The sequence below is a fragment of the Ascaphus truei genome, unplaced genomic scaffold (genome assembly GCF_040206685.1).
Source record: "Ascaphus truei isolate aAscTru1 unplaced genomic scaffold, aAscTru1.hap1 HAP1_SCAFFOLD_780, whole genome shotgun sequence".
Classification (NCBI taxonomy): domain Eukaryota; kingdom Metazoa; phylum Chordata; class Amphibia; order Anura; family Ascaphidae; genus Ascaphus; species Ascaphus truei.
The window spans coordinates 65,001-77,531 of NW_027457115.1; the positions used below are offsets into that span (position 1 = coordinate 65,001).

A 12,531-nucleotide genomic window follows, 5' to 3' on the forward strand; every position below is an offset into this window, starting at 1 on the left:
GATAGATATAGGTGTATATATAGGACCTCCCCAGTATCTGTATATACACGAGCCCGGGGTATAAGGGGGGATAGATAGATAGATAGATATAGGTGGGGATATAGGGGGGGGTATAGATAGATATAGGTGTGTGTATATATAGGATCTCCCCAGTATCTGTATATACACGAGCCCGGGGATATAGGGGGGGATAGATGGATATAGGTGTATATATAGGACCTCCCCAGTATCTGTATATACACGAGCCCGGGGATATAAGGGGGGATAGATAGATATAGGTGGGGAAATGAGGGGGGATAGATAGATATAGGTGTATATATAGGACCTCCCCAGTATCTGTATATACACGAGCCCGGGGATATAGTGGGGGATAGATAGATATAGGTGTATATATAAGACCTCCCCAGTATCTGTATATACACGAGCCCGGGGATATAAGGGGGGATAGATAGATAGATAGATATAGTTGGGGATATGAGGGGGGATAGATAGATATAGGTGTATATATAGGACCTCCCCAGTATCTATATATACATGAGCCCGGGGATATAGGGGGGGTATAGATAGATATAGGTGGGGATATAAGAAGGGATAGATAGATATAGGTGTATATATAGGACCTCCCCAGTATCTGTATATACACGAGCCCAGGGATATAGGGGGGATAGATATAAGGGGGGATAGATAGATATAGGTGTATATATAGGACCTCCCCAGTATCTATATATACACGAGCCCGGGGATATAGGGGGGGATAGATAGATATAGGTGTATATATAGGACCTCCCCAGTATCTGTATATACACGAGCCCGGGGATATAGGGGGGTATAGATAGATATAGGTGGGGATATATAGGTGTATATATAGGACCTCCCCAGTATCTGTATATACACGAGCCCGGGGATATAGTGGGGGTATAGATAGATATAGGTGGGGATATAGGGGGGGATAGATAGATATAGGTGTATATATAGGACCTCCCCAGTATCTGTATATACACGAGCCCGGGGATATAGGGGGTATAGATAGATATAGGTGGGGATATAGGGGGGATAGATAGATATAGGTGTATATATAGGACCTCCCCAGTATCTGTATATACACGAGCCCGGGGATATAGGGGGGTATAGATAGATATAGGTGGGGATATAGGGGGATAGATATAGGCGTATATATAGGACCTCCCCAGTATCTGTATATACACGAGCCCGGGGATATAGGGGGTATAGATAGATATAGGTGGGGATATAGGGTGGGATAGATATAGGTGTATATATAGGACCTCCCCAGTATCTGTATATACACGAGCCCGGGGATATAGGGGGGTATAGATAGATATAGGTGGGGATATAGGGGGGGATAGATAGCTATAGGTGTATATATAGGACCTCCCCAGTATCTGTGTATATATACGAGCCCGGGGATATAGGGGGGTATAGATAGATATAGGTGGGGATATAGGGGGGATAGATATAGGTGTATATATAGGACCTCCCCAGTATCTGTATATACACGAGCCCGGGGATATAGGGGGTATAGATAGATATAGGTGGGGATATAAGGGGGGATAGATAGATATAGGTGTATATATAGGACCTCCCCAGTACCTGTATATACACCAACCCAGGGATATAGGGGGTATAGATAGATATAGGTGGGGATATAGGTGGGATAGATAGATATAGGTGTGTATATATAGGACCTCCCCAGTATCTGTATATACACGAGCCCGGGGATATAAGGGGGGTATAGATAGATATAGGTGTATATACAGGACCTCCCCAGTATCTGTATATACACGAGCCCGGGGATATAGGGGGGTATAGATAGATATAGGTGGGGATATAAGGGGGATAGCTAGATATAGGTGTATATATAGGACCTCCCCAGTATCTGTATATACACGAGCCCGGGGATATAAGGGGGGTATAGATAGATATAGGTGGGGATATAAGGGGGGGATAGATAGATATAGGTGTATATATAGGACCTCCCCAGTATCTGTATATACACGAGCCCGGGGATATAGGGGGGTATAGATAGATATAGGTGGGGATATAAGGGGGGATAGATAGATATAGGTGTATATATAGGACCTCCCCAGTACCTGTATATACACAAACCCAGGGATATAGGGGGTATAGATAGATATAGGTGGGGATATATGGGGGGATAGATAGATATAGGTGTATATATAGGACCTCCCCAGTATCTGTATATACACGAGCCCGGGGATATAAGGGGGGTATAGATAGATATAGGTGAGGATATAAGGGGGGATAGATAGATATAGGTGTATATACAGGACCTCCCCAGTATCTGTATATACACGAGCCCGGGGATATAGGGGGGTATAGATAGATATAGGTGGGGATATAAGGGGGGATAGATAGATATAGGTGTATATATAGGACCTCCCCAGTATCTGTATATACACGAGCCCGGGGATATAAGGGGGGTATAGATAGATATAGGTGGGGATAGATAGATATAGGTGTATAAATAGGACCTCCCCAGTATCTGTATATACATGAGCCCGGGGATATAGGGGGTATAGATAGATATAGGTGGGGATATAGGGGGGGATAGATAGATATAGGTGTATATATAGGACCTCCCCAGTATCTGTATATACACGAGCCCGGGGATATAGGGGGGTATAGATAGATATAGGTGGGGATATAGGGGGGATAGATAGATATAGGTGTATATATAGGACCTCCCCAGTATCTGTATATACACGAGCCCGGGGATATAAGGGGGGTATAGATAGATATAGGTGAGGATATAAGGGGGGATAGATAGATATAGTTGTATATACAGGACCTCCCCAGTATCTGTATATACACGAGCCCGGGGATATAGGGGGGTATAGATAGATATAGGTGGGGATATAAGGGGGGATAGCTAGATATAGGTGTATATATAGGACCTCCCCAGTATCTGTGTATATACGAGCCCGGGGATATAGGGGGGTATAGATAGATATAGGTGGGGATAGATATAGGTGTATATATAGGACCTCCCCAGTATCTGTATATACACGAGCCCGGGGATATAGGGGGGTATAGATAGATATAGGTGGGGATATAAGGGGGGATAGATAGATATAGGTGTATATATAGGACCTCCCCAGTATCTGTATATACACGAGCCCGGGGATATAAGGGGGGTATAGATAGATATAGGTCAGGATATAAGGGGGGATAGATAGATATAGGTGTATATATAGGACCTCCCCAGTATCTGTATATACACGAGCCCGGGGATATAGGGGGGTATAGATAGATATAGGTGAGGATATAAGGGGGGATAGATAGATATAGGTGTATATATAGGACCTCCCCAGTATCTGTATATACACGAGCCCGGGGATATAGGGGGGTATAGATAGATATAGGTGAGGATATAAGGGGGGATAGATAGATATAGGTATATATATAGGACCTCCCCAGTATCTGTATATACACGAGCCCGGGGATATAAGGGGGGTATAGATAGATATAGGTGGGGATATAAGGGGGGATAGATAGATATAGGTGTATATATAGGACCTCCCCAGTATCTGTATATACACGAGCCCGGGGATATAGGGGGGTATAGATAGATATAGGTGGGGATATAAGGGGGATAGATAGATATAGGTGTATATATAGGACCTCCCCAGTATCTGTATATACACGAGCCCGGGGATATAGGGGGGTATAGATAGATATAGGTGGGGATATAAGGGGGGATAGATAGATATAGGTGTATATATAGGACCTCCCCAGTATCTGTATATACACGAGCCCGGGGATATAGGGGGGTATAGATAGATATAGGTGGGGATATAAGGGGGGATAGATAGATATAGGTGTATATATAGGACCTCCCCAGTATCTGTATATACACGAGCCCGGGGGATATAGGGGGGGATAGATAGATATAGGTGGGGATATAAGGGGGGATAGATAGATATAGGTGTATATATAGGACCTCCCCAGTATCTGTATATACACGAGCCCGGGGGATATAGGGGGGGATAGATAGATATAGGTGGGGATATAAGGGGGGATAGATAGATATAGGTGTATATATAGGACCTCCCCAGTATCTGTATATACACGAGCCCGGGGATATAGGGGGGTATAGATAGATATAGGTGGGGATATAAGGGGGATAGATAGATATAGGTGTATATATAGGACCTCCCCAGTATCTGTATATACACGAGCCCGGGGATATAGGGGGGTATAGATAGATATAGGTGGGGATATAAGGGGGGATAGATAGATATAGGTGTATATATAGGACCTCCCCAGTATCTGTATATACACGAGCCCGGGGATATAGGGGGGTATAGATAGATATAGGTGGGGATATAAGGGGGGATAGATAGATATAGGTGTATATATAGGACCTCCCCAGTATCTGTATATACACGAGCCCGGGGGATATAGGGGGGGATAGATATAGGTGGGGATATAAGGGGGGATAGATAGATATAGGTGTATATATAGGACCTCCCCAGTATCTGTATATACACGAGCCCGGGGATATAGGGGGGATAGATATAGGTGGGGATATAAGGGGGATAGATAGATATAGGTGTATATATAGGACCTCCCCAGTATCTGTATATACACGAGCCCGGGGATATAGGGGGGTATAGATAGATATAGGTGGGGATATAAGGGGGATAGATAGATATAGGTGTATATATAGGACCTCCCCAGTATCTGTATATACACGAGCCCGGGGATATAGGGGGGTATAGATAGATATAGGTGGGGATATAGGGGGGATAGATAGATATAGGTGTATATATAGGACCTCCCCAGTATCTGTATATACACGAGCCCGGGGATATAGGGGGTATAGATAGATATAGGTGGGGATATAAGGGGGGATATATAGATATAGGTGTATATATAGGACCTCCCAAGTATCTGTATATACACGAGCCCGGGGATATAGGGGGTATAGATAGATATAGGTGGGGATATAAGGGGGGATAGATAGATATAGGTGTATATATAGGACCTCCCCAGTATCTGTATATACACGAGCCCGGGGATATAGGGGGGGATAGATATAGGTGGGGATATAAGGGGGGATAGATAGATATAGGTGTATATATAGGACCTTCCCCAGTATCTGTATATACACGAGCCCGGGGATATAGGGGGTATAGATAGATATAGGTGGGGATATAAGGGGGGATAGATAGATATAGGTGTATATATAGGACCTCCCCAGTATCTGTATATACACGAGCCCGGGGATATAGGGGGGTATAGATAGATATAGGTGAGGATATAAGGGGGATAGATAGATATAGGTGTATATATAGGACCTCCCCAGTATCTGTATATACACGAGCCCGGGGATATAGGGGGTATAGATAGATATAGGTGGGGGATAGATAGATATAGGTGTATATATAGGACCTCCCCAGTATCTGTATATACACGAGCCCGGGGATATAGGGGGTCATAGATAGATATAGGTGGGGATAGATAGATATAGGTGTATATATAGGACCTCCCCAGTATCTGTATATACACGAGCCCGGGGGAGATTTTCTCCACAACGTCCGCTATAAAGTTGAATTGTTGCCGCGCTCCGGTGGGCGGGGTCTTGTCGGAGGGCGGGGTCTTGTCGGAGGGCGGGGTCTTGTCGGAGGGCGGGGTCTTGTCGGAGGGGCGGGGTCTTGTCGGAGGGCGGGGTCTTGTCGGAGGGCGGGGTCTTGTCGGAGGGCGGGGTCTTGTCGGTGGGCGGGGTCTTGTAGATGGGCGGGGCCGGCAGGGCGGCTCTCAGCTCCGCCCCCCCGGGGGCCCCTCGGAACCACATCCAGATCCCGAGCCCGGTCCCCAGCACCGCGCCGCCGCCCCGCCCCGAGCTGCCCGCGGGTCCCCGCTCACACGCCGCGCCGCCGCCCTCAGGAGGCGTGCTATGGAGGCCGCCATCTTCTTCTGCTGTCACAACAACAACAGCTTTATTATCCATGGACACTGGCGCCCACGCGGACGCTGCAATACGTGGCACGTGAGAACGCCGCGGCCATGTTTGTTTTGGGCAATCTAACTATGCAAACTGTCACGTGATATCCACACCGTACCCTCCTCTTCCTCTTCTCTCCCCTCCACACCCCACCCCCTCCTCTTCCTCTTCTCTCTCCCTCCACACCCCACCCCTCCTCTTCTCGCCCACCCCCCTCCTCTTATCTCTTCACCCCACGCCCTTCCTCTTCTCTCCCCACCCCCCTCCCCCTCCTCTTCCTCTTCTCTCCCCACCCCACGCCCTCCTCTTCTCTCCCACCCCTCCTCTTCTCCTCCCCACCCCTCTTCTCTCCCCACCCCTCCTCTTCTCTCCCCACCCCCTCCTCTTCTCTCCCACCCCCTCCTCTTCTCTCCCCACCCCCTCCTCTTCTCTCCCCACCCCCTCCTCTCTCTCTCCCACTCCCCACACCCTCCTCTTCTCTCCCCACCCCCGTCCTCGTCTCTCCCACTCCCCACACCCTCCTCTTCTCTCCCCCACCCCACACCCTCCTCTTCTCTTCCACCCCTCCTCTTCTCTCCCCACCCCTCCTCTTCTCTCCCCACCTCCACCCCCTCCTCTTCTCACCCCCACCCCCTCCTCTTCTCTTCCCACCCCACCCCCTCCTCTTTTCCTCCCTCCACTCCCCTCCTCTTTCTCCCCACCCCCACCCCCTCCTCTTTTCTCCCCACCCCCCCTCCTCTTTTCTCCCCAACCCCCTCCTCTTTCTCCCCACCCCCCACACCCTCCTCTTTCCTCCCCACCCCCACACCCTCCTCTTTTCTCCCCACCCCCACACCCTCCTCTTTCTCCCCACCCCCGCACCATCCTCTTCTCTCCCCTCCCCCTCCTTTTCTCTCCCCACCCCTCCTCTTCTCTCCCCACCCCTCCTCTTCTCTCCCCACCCCCTCCTCTTCTCTCCCCACCCCCTCCTCTTCTCTCCCCACCCCCACACCCTCACTCTTCTCTCACCCACCCCCACACCCTCCTCTTCTCTCCCCACCCCACACCCTCCTCTTCTCTCCCCAACCCCTGCTCTTCTCTCCCACCCCCTCCTCTTCTCTCCCCACCCCCTTCCTCTTCTCTCCCCACCCCCACACCCTCCTCTTCTCTCCCCAACCCCACCCCTTCTCTTCCCACCCCCTCCTCTTCTCTCCCCACCCCCTCCTCCTCTTCTTCTCTCCCCCACCCCCACACCATCTTCTCTCCCCACCCCCGCACCCTGCTCTTCTCTCCCCACCCCCGCACCCTCCTCTTCTCTCCCCACCCCCGCACCCTCCTCTTCTCTCCCCCACCCCCACACCCTCCTCTTCTCTCCCACCCCCTCCTCTTCTCTCCCCACCCCCACCCCCTCCTCTTCTCTCCCCACCCCCTCCTCTTTCTCTCCCCACCCCCACCCCCTCCTCTTCTCTCCCCACCCCCACCCCCTCCTCTTCTCTCCCCACCCCCTCCTATTCTCTTCCCACCCCCCTCCTCTTCTCTCCCCCACCCCAAACCCCTCCTCTTCTCTCCCCACCCCCCACCCTCCTCTTCTCTCCCCACCCCCTCCTCTTCTCTTCCCCACCCCCACGCCCTCCCTCTTCTCATGCCCCACGCCCTCCTTCTCCTCCCCACCCCCACCCCCTCCTCTTCTCTCCCCACCCCCACCCCCTCCTCTTCTCTCCCCACCCCCACCGCCCTCCTCTTCTCTCCCCACCCCACACCCTCCTCTTCTCTCCCCAACCCCTGCTCTTCTCTTCCCACCCCCTCCTCTTCTCTCCCCACCCCCTTCCTCTTCTCTCCCCACCCCCACACCCTCCTCTTCTCTCCCCACCCCCACCCCTCCTCTTCTCTCCCACCCCCACCCCCTCCTCTTCTCTCCCCAACCCCACCCCTTCTCTTACACCACCCCTCCTCTTCTCTCCCCACCCCCTCCTCCTCCCTCTCTCCCCACCCCCACACCCTCTTCTTCTCTCCCCCACCCCCCACCCTCCTCTTCTCTCCCCACCCCCTCCTCTTCTCTCCCCACCCCCTCCTCTTCTCTCCCCACCCCCCTCCTCTTCTCTCCCCACCCCCACCCCCTCCTCTTCTCTCCCCACCCCCACCCCATCCTCTTCTCCCTCCCCCACCCCCCCCTCCTATTCTCTTCCCACCCCCTCCTCTTCTCTCCCCACCCCCCTCCTCTTCTCTCCCCACCCCCACACCCTCCTCTTCTCTCCCCAGACCCCACCCCTTCTCTTCCCACCCCCTCCTCTTCTCTCCCCACCCCCTCCTCCTCTTCTCTCCCCACCCCACACCCTCCTCTTCTCTCCCTACACCCTCCTCTTCTCTCCCCCACCCCCACCACACCCTCCTCTTCTCTCCCCCACCCCCACACCCCTCCTCTTCTCTCCCCACCCTCTTTCTCTTCCCACCCCCTCCTCTTCTCCCCCCACCCCCTCCTCTGCTCTCCACACCCCGCTCCTCTTCTCTCCCCACACCCTCCTCTTCTCTCCCCACACCCTCCTCTTCTCTCCTCACACCCTCCTCTTCTCTCCCCACCCCCTCCTCTACTCTCCCCACCCCCTCCTCTTCTCTCCCCACCCCCTCCTCTTCTCTACCCACACCCTCCTCTTCTCTCCCCACCCCCTCCTCTTCTCTCCCCACCCCCTCCTCTTCTCTCCCCACCCCCTCCTCTTCTCTCCCCAGCCCCTCCTCTTCTCTCCCCACCCCCCTCTCTTCTCTCCCCACCCCCTCCTCTTCTCTCCCCACCCCCCTCCTCTTCTCTCTCCACCCCCTCCTCATCCCTCAACCCCCTCCTCTTCTCTCACCACCCCCACACCCTCCTCTTCTCTCCCCACCCCCACACCCTACTCTTCTCTCCCCACCCCCACCCCGTCTCTCCCCACCCCCACCTCTTCTCTCCCACCCCCTTCATCTTCTCTTCCCACCCCCGCCTCTTCTCTCTCCCCACCCCCTCCTCTTCTCTCTCCACCCCCTCCTCTCCTCACCCCCTCCTCTCCTCACCCCCTCCTCTTCTCTCACCACCCCCACACCCTCCTCTTCTCTCCCCACCCCCCACACCCTACTCTTCTCTCCCCACACCCACCCCCGTCTCTCCCCACCCCCACCCCGTCTCTCCCCCACCCCCCTCCTCTTCTCTCTCCACCCCCTCCTCTCCTCACACCCCTCCTCTTCTCTCACCACCCCCACACCCTCCTCTTCTCTCCCCACCCCCACACCCTACTCTTCTCTCCCCACCCCCACCCCCGTCTCCCTCCCCACCCCCACCTCTTCTCTCCCACCCCCTCATCTTCTCTCCCACCCCCTCCTCTTCTCTCCCCACCCCCTCCTCTTCTCTCCCCACCCCTCCTCTTCTCTCCCACCCCCTCCTCTTCTCTCCCACCCCCACCCCCTCCTCTTCTCTCCCCACCCCCACCCCTCCTCTCTCATCCCCACCCCCTCCTATCTCTTCCCACCCCCTCCTCTTCTCTCCCCACCCCCTCCTCTTCTCTCCCCACCCCCACACCCCCTCTCCTCCCCAACCCCACCCCTCTCTTCCACCCCCTCCTCTTCTCTCCCCACCCCCTCCTCCTCTCTCTCCCACCCCCACACCCTCCTCTTCTCTCCCTACACCCTCCTCTTCTCTCCCCACCCCCACAACCCTCCTCTTCTCTCCCCACCCCCACACCCTCCTCTTCTCTCCCCACCTCTTCTCACCCCCTCCTCATCTCCCCCACCCCCTCACTCTCTCCACACCCCCCCCCTCCCCCACACCCCCCTCCTCCCCACACCTCCTCTTCTCTCACTCACAACCCTCCTCTTCTCTCCCACACTCCCTCCTCTACTCTCACCACCCACCCTCCTCCTTTCTCTCCCCACCCCCTCCTCTCTCACCCACACCCTCCTCTCTCTCCCACCCCTCCCTCCCCACCCCCTCCTCTTCTCTCCCCACCCCCCTCCTCTTCTCTCCCCACCCCCTCCTCTTCTCTCCCCACCCCCTCCTCATCTCTCCCCACCCCCTCCTCTTCTCTCCCACCCCCTCCTCTACTCACCCCACCCCCCTCCTCTTCTCTCTCCACCCCCTCCTCTCCTCACCCCCTCCTCTTCTCTCACCACCCCACACCCTCCTCTTCTCTCCCCACCCCCACCACCCTACTCTTCTCTCCCCACCCCCCACCCCGTCTCTCCCCACCCCCACCTCTTCTCTCCCACCCTTCCCTTCATCTTCTCTTCCCACACCCTCCTCTTCTCTCCCACCACCCCCTCCTCTTCTCTCTCCACCACCTCCTCTCCCTCACCCCCCTCCCTCTCCTCACCCCCTCCTCTCTCACACCACCCCCCACACCCCTCCTCTCTCTCCCCACCCCCACACCCTACTCTTCTCTCCCCACAACCCACACCCGTCTCTCCCCACCCCCACCCCGTCTCTCCCCACACCCCACCTCTTCTCTCCCACCCCCTTCATCTTCTCTTCCCACCCCCTCCTCTTCTCTCCCCACACCCTCCTCTTCTCTCCCACCCCCTCCACTTCTCTCCCCACCCCCTCCTCTTCTCTCCCCACCCCCTCCTCTTCTCTCCCCGCCCCCTCCTCTCTCTCCCCGCCCCCTCCTCTTCTCTTCCCACCCCACCCCCTCCTCTTCTCTTCCCACCCCCTCCTCTTCTCTCCCCACCCCCTCCTCTTCTCTCCCCACCCCCTCCTCTCTCTCCCCACCCCCTTCTCTTCTCTCCCCACCCCCTCCTCTTCTCCCCCTACCCCTTCTCTCACCCCTCCACCCCCCCCATAATCACACGCACCTCTAATAATAATCACACACACCTCTACATCTCTAATAATAATAATCACACACCTCTACATCTCTAATAATAATCACACACCTCTACATCTCTAATAATAATAATCACTCACCTCTACATCTCTAATAATAATAATCACACCTCTACATCTCTAATAATAATAATCACACACACCTCTACATCTCTAATAATAATCACACACACCTCTACATCTCTAATAATAATAATCACACACCTCTACATCTCTAATAATAATAATCACACACACCTCTACATCTCTAATAATAATAATCACACACCTCTACATCTCTAATAATAATAATCACACACCACCTCTACATCTCTAATAATAATAATCACACACCTCTACATCTCTAATAATAATAATCACACACCTCTACATCTCTAATAATAATAATCACACCTCTACATCTCTAATAATAATCACACACACCTCTACATCTCTAATAATAATCACACACCTCTACATCTCTAATAATAATAATCACACACCTCTACATCTCTAATAATAATAATCACACACACCTCTACATCTCTAATAATAATAATCACACCTCTACATCTCTAATAATAATAATCACACACCTCTACATCTCTAATAATAATAATCACACACACCTCTACATCTCTAATAATAATAATCACACACACCTCTACATCTCTAATAATAATAATCACACACCTCTACATCTCTAATAATAATAATCACACGCACCTCTACATCTCTAATAATAATAATCACACACCTCTACATCTCTAATAATAATAATCACACACACCTCTACATCTCTAATAATAATAATCACACCTCTACATCTCTAATAATAATAATCACACACACCTCTACATCTCTAATAATAATAATCACACACCTCTACATCTCTAATAATAATAATCACACACCTCTACATCTCTAATAATAATAATCACTCACCTCTACATCTCTAATAATAATAATCACACACCTCTACATCTCTAATAATAATAATCACACACCTCTACATCTCTAATAATAATAATCACACACCTCTACATCTCTAATAATAATAATCACACACCTCTACATCTCTAATAATAATAATCACTAACCTCTACATCTCTAATAATAATAATAATCACACACACTCTACATCTCTAATCATAATAATCACACACACCTCTACATCTCTAATAATAATAATCACACACACCTCTACATCTCTAATAATAATAATCACACACCTCTACATCTCTAATAATAATAATCACACACACCTCTACATCTCTAATAATAATAATAATCACACACCTCCACATCCCTAATAATAATAATCACACACCTCTACATCTCTAATAATAATAATCACTCACCTCTACATCTCTAATAATAATAATCACACCTCTACATCTCTAATAATAATAATCACACACCTCTACATCTCTAATAATAATAATCACATACACCTCTACATCTCTAATAATAATAATCACACCTCTACATCTCTAATAATAATAATCACACACACCTCTACATCTCTAATAATAATAATCACACACACCTCTACATCTCTAATAATAATAATCACACACCTCTACATCTCTAATAATAATCACACACCTCTACATCTCTAATAATAATAATCACTCACCTCTACATCTCTAATAATAATAATCACACCTCTACATCTCTAATAATAATCACACACACCTCTACATCTCTAATAATAATCACACACACCTCTACATCTCTAATA

The 12,531-nt window shown here is 51.2% G+C and overlaps 1 protein-coding gene across 1 annotated transcript in view; it reads right to left on the reverse strand.

Moving 5' to 3' along the window:
* The window catches only part of LOC142486205 (serine protease HTRA2, mitochondrial-like), a 62,082-nt gene extending 56,130 nt beyond the window's left edge, over nt 1-5,952 (reverse strand). The window contains exons 1-2 of the mRNA XM_075584845.1: nt 5,908-5,952; nt 5,528-5,796 (exon numbers count right to left, since the gene is read on the reverse strand). Of these exons, the coding sequence (XP_075440960.1) occupies nt 5,528-5,796; nt 5,908-5,952 (314 nt within the window). The remainder of the gene's footprint in view (nt 1-5,527; nt 5,797-5,907) is intronic.
* Nucleotides 5,953-12,531: the final 6,579 nt, after the last annotated feature.